Here is an 11,709-nt window from a genome sequence, read left to right on the forward strand (position 1 = left end):
AGTAGCCAAATCATGAGCTCACAACTTTAATGCCAGTAACTCACCAAGTAGAATTTTTGCTCACAAGACTCCATAGCTTAGAGGGAACATTGCTCCAAGCCAGAGCTTAAAAAAATTTATGAAGTAACTTTTTCAAACCATTCTTTTTTCTGCAGCCTAATGTAGAATTTGTACGAATATTACTTTCTCCCTCTGAGATTTTCCTCAGGGACAGTTCAGGCAATCCCCTTATCATGTTCTTCTATCCAGTTATCCTCATTACAGGTAAATGCTCAAACTGGGAGATCCTATAGTTTCTGTATAAAAGATCTTGTTTGCTCCTCAGTTGGGTTTAATCATACAGTATCTGGGGTTATTCATACAGTATTGTGGGAGTATCTCATGTTCATAAAAATGTAGGGTCTCCTAGGTTGGGTAGTAATTTCCCATAGGGAGGCAAAACAGGCTCCATCTCCGGCATTTACTTTTCCACACACAACAAAGTGAGTTGATGCTTGCCTAAGGGTTTTCTCTGACTTCTCTGAGGTGCAAATTCAGAGGAGAAAATCTGACATCCAAGTGGATTCAGAGCTATGATTTATCTTGGTATTAAACTTCCTCATTAATTCAAACATGCTCTGCTACCTTTATTCAACAATCATATTTGAATTTTTTCATGTCCTGAACTATTTATAGAAGAGTGAAGAAATAAAAAACCTGAAAGGCTCTAAGTGAATTCCTCAAAACCACATACAATGTACTTATCCTTGCAAAGGGATCTTAAAACCTAATTGTAGAATGCCATGTAATTTAACTACAATGGACACATTAAAGATAAATTAATTACTTGAAAAAGTAGAACAACAATACCCAAAATTAAACATTCAGGCCAAAACAAACAATTTATTTATTTTACTCGTTTGTATTATAGTCCACCTATAATCTGAAGATCTGACAACATAAACAAATTAGGTCATATACCTATAGCATCACATGAAATGCAGGACCAAAGACACAGGTTCCAAAACAACTAACCATGTATTTGACTGATGTTCAAAACAACTAAAGCATAAAGATCCATCAGGATATGCCTCAGGCTTTGAGATTATACTTTATCCTTCTTATAGCTTATTACAGCTAAACTTGAATAAGTCTCATTGCTCAGATGCCTTTCAGCTTGATCGCTCAATGTATGTGTTACATGTAATTCTTTTAATGACACCTTTGGTATGTGAAGCATTTTCAAATGCTTTCTTTAAATATACAGACAATGTTAACCACTGTTAAACATGCAATGTTAAACCAACACAATCTCCTGGATAATTCTGGCACATGTTAGCAATCTCAGACAGGATTAATTTTGGAATGAGTGCCGAATTGGTCCTCATTGGTTCTGCTCCCATCTACAGGTAAATAGTTGGTCTGACTAAATAGATAAACATTTTACAAGACAGCGGGAAAGCACTAGTCTGTATAGTCATTTTAGAATACATAGGACAATGAATTTTCTAGACATTCTAAAAACTGAGCCTGTTAAAATCCCTTTCTAATTAAAAACAGAGTGTTATTTAAAACCTTCCAATTACTTCTAAACAGCTAGCTGATTTTTGAAAAGGTAAGGCTGTTGGAGCAAGCCTAGACCACATACTTTGTGTCTTTAAGGATCCCAGATTCCGTTTAAAACATCTCCCGCTGAAAGAATCTTGGGTGACTGTGTTGAGGACTTTTGCCTCCGATAAGCACTGCCAGCTGTCTGGAACTCTCTCCCCAGGGAGACTTGCCTGTCCCTTTCTGTTGCCACCTTCTGCCAGTGGGTGAAGACTTTTTTGTTTTGTTTGGCATTCCCTCAATGATCCCTCCTTCCTAACCAATGTTTTATGTTTTGTATGTATTCTGACTATTTTATATGTATCTTAACCCTTTAAAAAAAAAATCCTCTTTTTAAAGTTGTTTTAATGAGGTGTGTTTGGGGGAGGGGTTTATTTTATTGGTTTTATAATGTATTTTATCTTGTATGTCTTAGCCGCCTTGGCAGCTCTTGTAATAGTTGCAAAAGTGGCATATAAATTTTGTGAATAAAGTCAACTGGTGATTCCTGGTGATTTGGGTGTGCAGCCTGGGTAGGCAGGTTTTGGGGAGGGAAGGAACCTCAGCAGGGTACAATGCCATACAGTCCACCCTCCCAAGAAGCCATTTTCTCCAGGGGAACTGATCTCTGTAGTCTGGAGATTAGTTGTAATTCCAGGAGATTTCCAGGCCCCATTTGAGTTGGCGTAAGGCTTCAAAGACTGACTGCCAGTCAGTGGAGGCAGTATAAGCTTAAGTGGTTTGGCTGACTGTAAAGGCAACTTAGCTTCTAGGATCAGCATATGAAGCTAAGACTTCACACAGAAAAAAAAACAAACAGCTAATAATTGTGTAGCATGCAGTAGTGAGTATGAATAGAGGAAGCTCAGGTTTAAAATTCCTGTGACTCTTATGTTGCCAAGTGACCAGCTCTTAGGGTGTGTCATGAAGAAAAAAACTGACATACAGGTAAATAAGAACATGCTCTTGGGATGGCACAGGAAAGGAATCTAAATAGGTAATTTCATTTCGTTACTACCACAGCAAATATAAACACATGCACCTCAGTCACTGTCAAAAGTATAAAAACACAGTGTTGTTCTATCAGAACATCCCTTACATGAAATCCTTTATTTTGGATTAACATCCTGCTGCTACATGCCAGATCTGTCACAGGAAAAATATCAGCCATCCAGGAGTGTCTTTTACCAGCTTCAGCTGGTTAGCCATCTAGGCAGCTACATCTGGTTACATCTAGATTAAACTACTGTAGTGTACTCTATGTGAGGCTGCCCTTGTGATCCCTCCTTCCTCCGCAATGTTTTAACTGTTGTTGTTTTTATCTTTTGTACTTATTTTAAGCCCTGGTTTTAACTTGTTTTAATGATGTATTTGTGTGCTGGTTTTAATGGCTTTTAAGATGAGATTTTTATGTTCATGTTTTAATTTGTTAGCTTCACTGGTGGTCTTAGGGGGTGCAGAAACGCAGGGTAAAAATCTTGTTAATAACTAAATAAAAATAAAGTTTAAAGGGAAAGGGGGGAGGCATTTTGCAGCTATTCATTAATAGTTGTTCACCACTGTAAGCAGTAAATATTCAGTAAAGTTCTTACCTTTTCTTCTTAGTGATAATGAGGACATCGTTAAAAAGAAAGAAGTACATCTGTTGCTTGGAGGTCCTTTTAGAGAAAATCCCACTGTCCTCCACATACGCTGTCAATTCGCCCCGTTTCACTAGCCACCGGGAAGAAGACACCAATGGAAAAGGCTATAAAGTAAGAAATTTGCAATTTAATTTTTTCTTAGATTCAATCAGATTTCTTTGGAGAGAAATGGGTATTTTGATTATAATCTTTTAAATTATATTCCACTTAGAAGCTTCAAATCAAAACTGAAAAGGTGAATTTTTTGACATTTTGAGAACAATATATGGTGCTGATGATTTCAGTGGACTGCTTACAGTGATGCAAAGTTAGGGCACAGACCATACCCTTCTATGAAATCCATTACTTTGAATGAACATTTCCAAAAAATCATTACTTCTTTATTCCACTTTTCTTGTATCAATGTGGTTTATATTCCAAGGTGGTCTTCCATTCAGACACTGACTAGAGATGCACTGGATTAATTTAAGAGAGTTTACTGTATCAGGTACCTTCCAATGACATCTTGTAATTCCGTCTCTTCTGCTGGTCTTTGGCTGAATGAAGACTGTGTGGTATAGGTTCACTGGCTATTACCCTGAATGGTATATCAGTACATATGTCTAACAGGGTGATTCAGCTAACTTCATTCCACATCTGCTGGCAACGCAAGCTTTGAGAATGCATGGAACAGGCAAATCCAGTCAATGGCCAAGTGAGTTGCAGTGTATTCTGTTGTGCATGCCTCTTTGGCTGCATGTGCATGAGGTAACGGATTGTACCTTTATTATTTTCCAAAGCACCAACTGTTAACCTGAACCTAACATTCTGCACATGGGGCCAGGATCTAGGTGGGGGGCTACTAAGTAGATTATGCTGCCTTGTGGGAAGTTAAAAGGGCCCTGGAAGAAGCCAAGCTGAGTGGTCTCTGCAGAGGTACAAGCCTGAGCTGTACAGAACCAGCAATTGGCATTAGCTCACCCATTGCTTTCTACCACACACTGATGGCAGTGCATGAGAAGGTGATTGGTAAGCTGCTGACAGGTGTGAACCAGGCAAGGCCTGAGATGGACCTTGGCTCTATTTGCTCCTGGCCCCTAGTAGACCAATGGGAAACTTCTCAGTAAGTTAAATGGTTAGTCTGCTCCTAGTTGCGGCAGGGTATTCAGGGGCTTCTTGGTTCCTTCCAAGCCTTTGAATTTGAATGCAGAATGAGAGAAGAAATGCTCCAGAAGACCGGATGAAATAGTCATTTCAGCTTTGAAAAATCCAGAATTAAAATCTCTAAATCATATTGTCTTTTAAGACAATTCTATTAAGAGTGAAAGGCATCATAATAATGCCAAAGCCTTGATGGATTTAGGGAGATTTGTGGCAGCGTACGGACTGCACACACACAAAAATCCAAATATATAAATTTAATAACACATTGTTTTCATATAAGCACGATTAAGAAATGCTTCTAAAGTTTTCTTCTATATGAATTGAGTATGTTTCTGATTTTCAGAACCAATTTATGTATTTGGCTAAATTCCTGAACACATATATTCTACTGTTCATTTGGACTTCACTTATCATTTTTCTGATTAAAAAAACCCCTCTCCCATTAAGTGAGCTGGACATTCTGCCAAGCACATTGGTAATTTTTACAATCCATTGGGAAATTACTTGGCTCATCAGTGAAACAACATTTTCTGGCAATATTCAGTTTATCTTATACAAAATGAGGCAACATAGAAGGAAAAAAGGCACAAGCAAACAATGTATTATTCTCATGATGTCTGAAACCTACAAATGGTTAGGGGGAAAGGCCATTACTATATAAAAGAATACTAAGCTTAAATGTCAAGTACCCATCACTAATCCCAGCCTGTTAGTGTTTTCACATAAATCATGTACGTAATGCAAACAAGCAGGGAACCCACAAGGACTTGCAGGGGGCATCTCATTTCCCCCTCCCCCACTAGTTCCTCTTTCCCTTCCACCCCCCAGCCTCCTTCCTTCTCTCCTTCCCACTCACTAGCCAACCCACTTTTACCTGCTTCTGTCTTCAGCTTTCCCTCTGTTCCTCCCCCTAGCAGCCTCCCCTTGGGAAAACTCTGGCTAAATTGTATTGGGCCATCTCAGCTAAGCCAAGTTGTTCAATAAGGAACCTGCAAGACTTGCAGAGGCATCTCCTTTTCCCCTACCCATTACTTTGTCTTTCCTTCCTCATGGCAACCCCAATATGCTCACCTTTCTCTGTTTCCTTCTCTCCTTCCCACCCACCTAAGCAGCCCCCTATTTTCAGCTATATTTATTATTTATTTACTACATTTATACTCCACCTTTCTCCACACTGGGAACCCAAAGCAGCTTAGATCCTTCTCCTCTCCTCTATTTTTTCCTCACAACTACTCTGTGAGGTTAGTCTGAGAATGTGTAATTCGCCCAAGGTCACCCAATGAGTTTCCGTGACAGAATGGGGATTCAAACCTGGGTCTCCCAGATCTTAGTCTAAAATTCTAACTACTACACCACACTGGCATTTGTGTGGTGGCTGCTGTTGAACAGTAGTAGGCAGCTAGGCCTATGTAAATCATGGGACTTGGAAAGTATCAAATTGTCCTTTGGTTCTTGCTGGCCCTGGTGAGTTCTCACTCATAGGCCAAAACAATCCTAGAAAGGGCCCTGTCCCCTCCTCCCACCTTTTACGGACAGAAACCAAACTTTGAAAGCCACAATACTGTTGTGGTCGCCTAGGAACAACCACAGAGGGCATTTTTTCTTAAAACTACAGGCGCTGCTGCTATCATTTTGTTTTGTTTTTTAACCCACATTGTGTGTGTGTGTTTGTTTGCTTGCTTAGATTTCAGATTTTCCTGCGAACCTGGGATTTTTCTCAGGTTTACAGAAAGATCTGCCTTGTCAGTTCATGATTCCAGTCTCTGCATTTAAGTATCCAGATATTTGGCAACATTGAGAATTAGATTATTGATATTTTCAATCTCTACAATACTCATCAGAAGAGCACTTGACATGACCCTCTCCCTTCCTCCGCACAATATCCTCCCTCTCTCCACTTTTTGGAGTGCAGTGTTACATCTACAGTAATATTAATCATGGTTAACTAAAAAGCAAGGTTGCAAATCTGCTTCCACCAAAGGTGAGCTCAATATGAAATGTTCAGTATTTATGAACTTTCTTAATGATGGTTTGAAAACGTTTGTTTTCTGAGGCTGTGGTCACATGAGCAGTTTGATCTGATAGCGTTGTGGTACCCTTGTGGATTTAAAGAGCACGATCAGACAGCGACATCTGCCTTCCATGCGCCAGTCATCACCACCCCGTTCTGCCCTGTCTTCAAAGCAGAGTTAATGGACAACAGGGAAAGTCCAGTCTTTACGGATGCCAGCACTTTCACCCCACATTTCTGGCTGTCCGAACTCCCCTGTTGCAAAGTTAAGCCATTTGGGAAGTCTGAACCTTCCCTTCTGTTTCCACCTCCTTTGTGTGTGTGTGTGTGTGTGTGTGTGTGTGTGTGTTTGGATCAGGTAGCTATGTGCGCAAGTTGTCAATCACCATGGCCAAGCAGTCATTCGGGAGTCCCTGGGGCAGTTGTTTTTGAGTGACAAATCCCCCCAACCCCCTCTCTGTTTCTGCATCAGAATTGCTGTTTTAGAGCATCCCATGCCTGACACAAGGGTAAATGCACTGAGGTCAATGGGACTACTCTCATGTAAATCTGTGCTTCACACACACCCCGGTGTATTTCAAGGAAGAGAGGTGAAGGGAAGGAGGCTGAGAGGGGCCGGAGTACTTGGCAGAGGGATTGTGGAGATGTCAAAAAGGAGCTGGAGCTTTGTATGCATGCTTAAGCGCATGGATGAAAGCAAAAAAATAAAAACAAAAAACCCAGGATGCTACAACTATCTGAATGATCGACCATGAGGCGAGTGCATGGTGAAGCCAGTTCAGGGTGGGATGTCTGATGAAAACTTCCCATTACAAGATAAAATGGTGTAATTAGAGGTGCAGCCAGATCGCACTTAGCCTGTAGTGTGATTGCAGCCTGAGTGTTCTTTTCTAACAGCTATGCTCTTGGTGCTTTATGCTTGACTATTTTAGTTTTCAATATGAAAACTGTACTTTTTAAACTATATTTAAGTTTTATTATTTTTATTTAAATTATTGTATTTTTTCATTGTATATAACTTCTAGGACTCTGGATGAAAAGCAATCACTTGATAGTTTTACTACTTTGATAAGTCACTACAAGATTTCAGTCTGTGCATTTTTTTTCCAGCCTCTCAGAGCAGAGTTTGATTTTTCACCACCAAGTACTCTCTTTAGTTTTTAGAATCTGGCAGTATTTTTACATCAAAATCTAAACAAAGAACACAGTCAAAGAGATAAGATAATGGTTCAAAAATATAGCAACTTTTGATTATTTGTCTAAGAACACTTCTACACTAGTGGAAAAAGGAAATTAGACTTGGTTTTTGGGAGGATCAAGGTATCTGTGCTTCACTTAGCTTTCTGTTACAGACTGTACACAGTTAAAATGAATGGGGGTTACTTAGGGTTGCCAAGTCCTACCTTAAGCCACAGAGGGGGACTCCCGGCTTGCGCACACCGCGAGCACATCACCCGGAAGTGACGCGGCCATGTCAGGTGCGCCGGGGGCGGGGCTGCGGTCATCCGAGGGAAACAGAGTTTTCCCTCGGATGACCGCAGCCCCGCTCCTGGCGTGGCCGCATCACTTCCGGGTGACGTGCTGACGCCGGGCACATCCCGTGCTTTGGGGGTGGGGTTCCCCCCGGGGCCCGATCCGCCGCTGGGGGGACTTGGCAAGCCTAGGGTGGCTGGTACGTTAAGCCAACAGAGGGTGGCTGATCCACGTTCAGTTCCTTGCTGCTTGCCTCCTTTACTGTATAAGTAAGGTAAAAACCTTACTGAACTCATTACCAGTTCAGAGCCTGCAGACTGTCAGCTTCCTCCTTAACCAACCTTAGTTTTTCTGCCTGCTTCTCTCTCTAGACCTCAGCCAAGTTTTTCCCAATTATTCCTTCTTAAAGGTACAGGCTCTTTTTCTGAGGCAAAGTCCTTGGCTGCTCAGTGAAAAACTACAGAAAGCGGGTGAGGCAAATTAAAATAAAGAAACATTAAAAGACTTGGTCAATGGATCCTTATGGAGCCTGCTGCCCAGCTTCCAATTGTAGCAATAGAAAGTGAAGCCTGAGTCAGTGGGTGTGATTTTACTTGCAATGGATCCATGACAATCCATGGTGAGCTAACTTTTACTTATTTACTTTTTAAAAGCAAGGACACTTTATCTACAGATATGCAGAGGGAACTTTTTTTTGTTTTGCTGTTTTGCTGTAATCAAGAATGTGTGTGTCACCCATTATATAATTAGTTTCCCTCCAGATTTAGTACAGAAAGGATGGAGTTCTAAACACACTTACTAGTGAGTAAGTCCCACTGCTCCCATTTGGACATGTAAGTCAACATGTTGATGACTGCAGTGCAAATCCTGCCCCCGCCCACTCCCTGAGAGACCACCCTTTCTATTTGGTTTTAAACATCCAGCCTGTTGAAAAATTCTGAAGTGGTTGGAAGCTTTCATACTGTGCTGTGTTATTTTGGTTGATATTAATAAAAGCTATTGAATGGCATTGGTTTTGACTTTTTTAAAAATACGATACTTTAAAATATCTCTCATGCACACACTGAAATGTGAACTCTTTTTTATGCAGTCCTTTTATTTCTTGGGGCATAGGCCTGGCTTTTTAAGTTTTTCTGCTGACTTTTCTGCTGTTGAGCACCAAGTGCATTTAGGATCCAGCAGTAATATTAGATTTATTATGAGATGGTAGGCTTCTTTAAACAGAATAGACTAAAATAGATTCGGAACTATAACTGGCTAATTATCTGGGTTACATGTCTAAACAATTAGTTTAGGGTAGAGATTAAGGAACAATTCACTTTCTTAGGATCACAGATCAAACAAAACAGCTAATGCAATCCAGAAATAAAACATCAAATCATGCTGGGTTGCACAGCAATGATGAGCATGAATTGAATATGGAAGAGCAAGGCCATCAGCCTAGCAACAAAATGCAGATTATTCTGTGCTACTGTGTTCCCCATAGCAACCTATGGCTGTGAAAGTTGGACCATGAAGAAGCAAGACAGGAGGAAAATCGACTCATTTGAGCTGTGGTGCTGGAGAAGGCTCCTGCACATTCCTTGGACAGCAAAGGTGATATACAAGCAGTACTGGAGCACATAAAACCAGACATGTCATTGGAAGGAAAAATAATAAAACTGTGACTGACTTACTTTGGCCATATCATGCAGAAGAACTCACTAGAAAAAGCAATTATGCTTGGATTGAGTAGCAGTAAAAGGAAACTGGACCGTCAAAGAACACGGTAGCTAGACACCATAAAAGTCAACACCAGCCTGAGCATGGAATGACTCAAAGAAATAGTACAAGATTGGAAAACGTGGAGAGAGCTGGCTGATAGAATCACCAAGAGTCGGACACGACTGAATTGCTAACAACAGCAACAGAGATTAAGGTGCTGGCCTTGGAACCTAACATAACTGTACAATTCTGGGCACCACACCTCCAACAGGATATTATAGCATTAGAAAAAGTGCAGAAAATGGCAACTAGAATGATCAAAGGGCTGGAACACTTTCCCTCTGAAGAAAGATTGAAGTGCTTGGAGCTCTTTAACTTGGAGAAATGACAGCTGAGGGGTTACATGATCAAGGTTTACAAGATTATGCATGGGATAGAGCACACAGAGAAAGAATTACTTTTCTCCCTTTCTCACAATACAAGAACTCGTGGGCACTCAATGAAATTGGTGTGCAGTCAGGTTAGGATAAAAGGAAGCACTTCTTCAGCCAAAGAGTGATTAACTTATGCAATTCACTGCCACAGGAGGTGGTGGCGGCTACAAGCATGGACGGCTTCAAGAGGGAATTGCTACGGTATGTAAATTGTTTTTAATAACTGTGTTGTGTGTTTTATATTGATATTTATATTGTTGTTTTATTTATTGTCATCTTATGTAAGCCACCCTGAGCCTGCCACGGCAGGGAGGGTGGGGTAAAATCAAATAAATAAATAAGGAGCAGAGGTCCATCAGTGGCTATTAGCCACAAGGTATATATAGGAACTCTCAGTCTGGGGCAAGTGATGCTCTGTGTTCTTGGTGCTTGGGGTGGGGGGCAACAGTGGGAGGGCTTCTAGTGTCCTGGCCCCACTGCTGGACCTCCTGATGGCACCTGGTATTTTTGGCCACTGTGTGACAGACTGTTGGACTGGATGGGCCATTGGCCTGATCCAACATTGGCTTCTCTTATATTCTTAAGTAATGAAGCTTTGGGTGAACTTGGACCAATGAACTTGGGTGAACTTGGGTAATGAAGCATTGGGTGAACTTGGACCAAATGTCCTCTCTCAGCCTAACTTATCCTATGAGGTTTTCATGACAGAAAATAATGCGGTAACCTTACCCATATGGGTCACCTCAGAGCCTTCCCAGAAGGGTGTAATATAAGGGTAAGGAATAAATAATTTCAATCTTTTAAATAAATATACACGCACACTACAACTTCTTTCAGAATATGGACGTGTTTGGCATTTTTAGAAAATGTGTAATGACCTTCACATATCTTCACATATATAAAGACTCATAGTAAAAAAGTAAACCAGAGTTAAAGCTTGTACAATAAAAGTTTGAAAGAAAATAGTGTACCTTGATCTTGAATTCCAACTGGGAATTAATAGTGTACATCATTTCTGTCCTTTCCATCTTCCGAGCACCTTCATTGCAGAGCCGAACCAACTGGGAAAGAAGAAATTTTAGTTAACCAATACTGCTGATTTTCATTAAGTCTTAACAATAAGAAAGGGGATTAAGGAAACTATGCAAGCATCTATTTTACAGGTAAAATTATAAATTAACCTTTTTTGTAAGTGAACCATCATGAGCAATGCTGATCACATTAATTCTGGAATACAGGGGTATAACTGTGTACATAACAACTTTTTTTAAAAAATGAAATTCATCCACAGAGCTGAGATTTACAGAACAAGAGTCCTCTTTAACTTCCTTCTCATGACATTTTCCTTGTAAACATCTCCCACCCCCATGCTGCTTTCACCCCTTCTGGGGAAAATTCAGCAAGAAAATGGCACATGGGGAAAGAGCTAGTAGCCTCACTTTTCCCTTCACATGTCAGTTCTGATATAAATTTTATTTATTTCAGAGAGCCCGTGTAATATAGTAGTTAAGAGTATTGGACTAGGATCTGGGAGACCCAAATTTGAATTCAGACTTTGCTATAGAAGCTTACTGGATGACACTGGGCCAAGGTCTCTCACCTAACCAACCTCACAGGATTGTTGTTGTGAGGATAAAATGAAGGAAGGGAGAACAATGTTGTAAGTTGCTTTGTGTCCTCAGTGGAACACGAAAGGACATAAATATCTAAACCTAATCAACCCAACCGAATAACA

The 11,709-nt window shown here is 40.5% G+C and overlaps 1 protein-coding gene across 1 annotated transcript in view; it reads right to left on the reverse strand.

Annotated features, from left to right (window-relative positions):
* The window catches only part of LOC107120949 (rho guanine nucleotide exchange factor 26-like), a gene marked incomplete at its 5' end in the record, with an annotated part of 31,177 nt that extends 20,136 nt beyond the window's left edge, over nucleotides 1-11,041 (reverse strand). Inside the window, 2 exons of the mRNA XM_015423743.1 lie at nucleotides 3,159-3,313; nucleotides 10,946-11,041. Coding sequence (XP_015279229.1) covers nucleotides 3,159-3,313; nucleotides 10,946-11,041 — 251 coding nt within the window. The remainder of the gene's footprint in view (nucleotides 1-3,158; nucleotides 3,314-10,945) is intronic.
* Between the last annotated feature and the right edge of the window lie 668 nt (nucleotides 11,042-11,709).

This window comes from Gekko japonicus, unplaced genomic scaffold (assembly GCF_001447785.1).
Source record: "Gekko japonicus isolate JY-2015 unplaced genomic scaffold, Gekko_japonicus_V1.1 scaffold2048, whole genome shotgun sequence".
NCBI lineage: Eukaryota > Metazoa > Chordata > Lepidosauria > Squamata > Gekkonidae > Gekko > Gekko japonicus.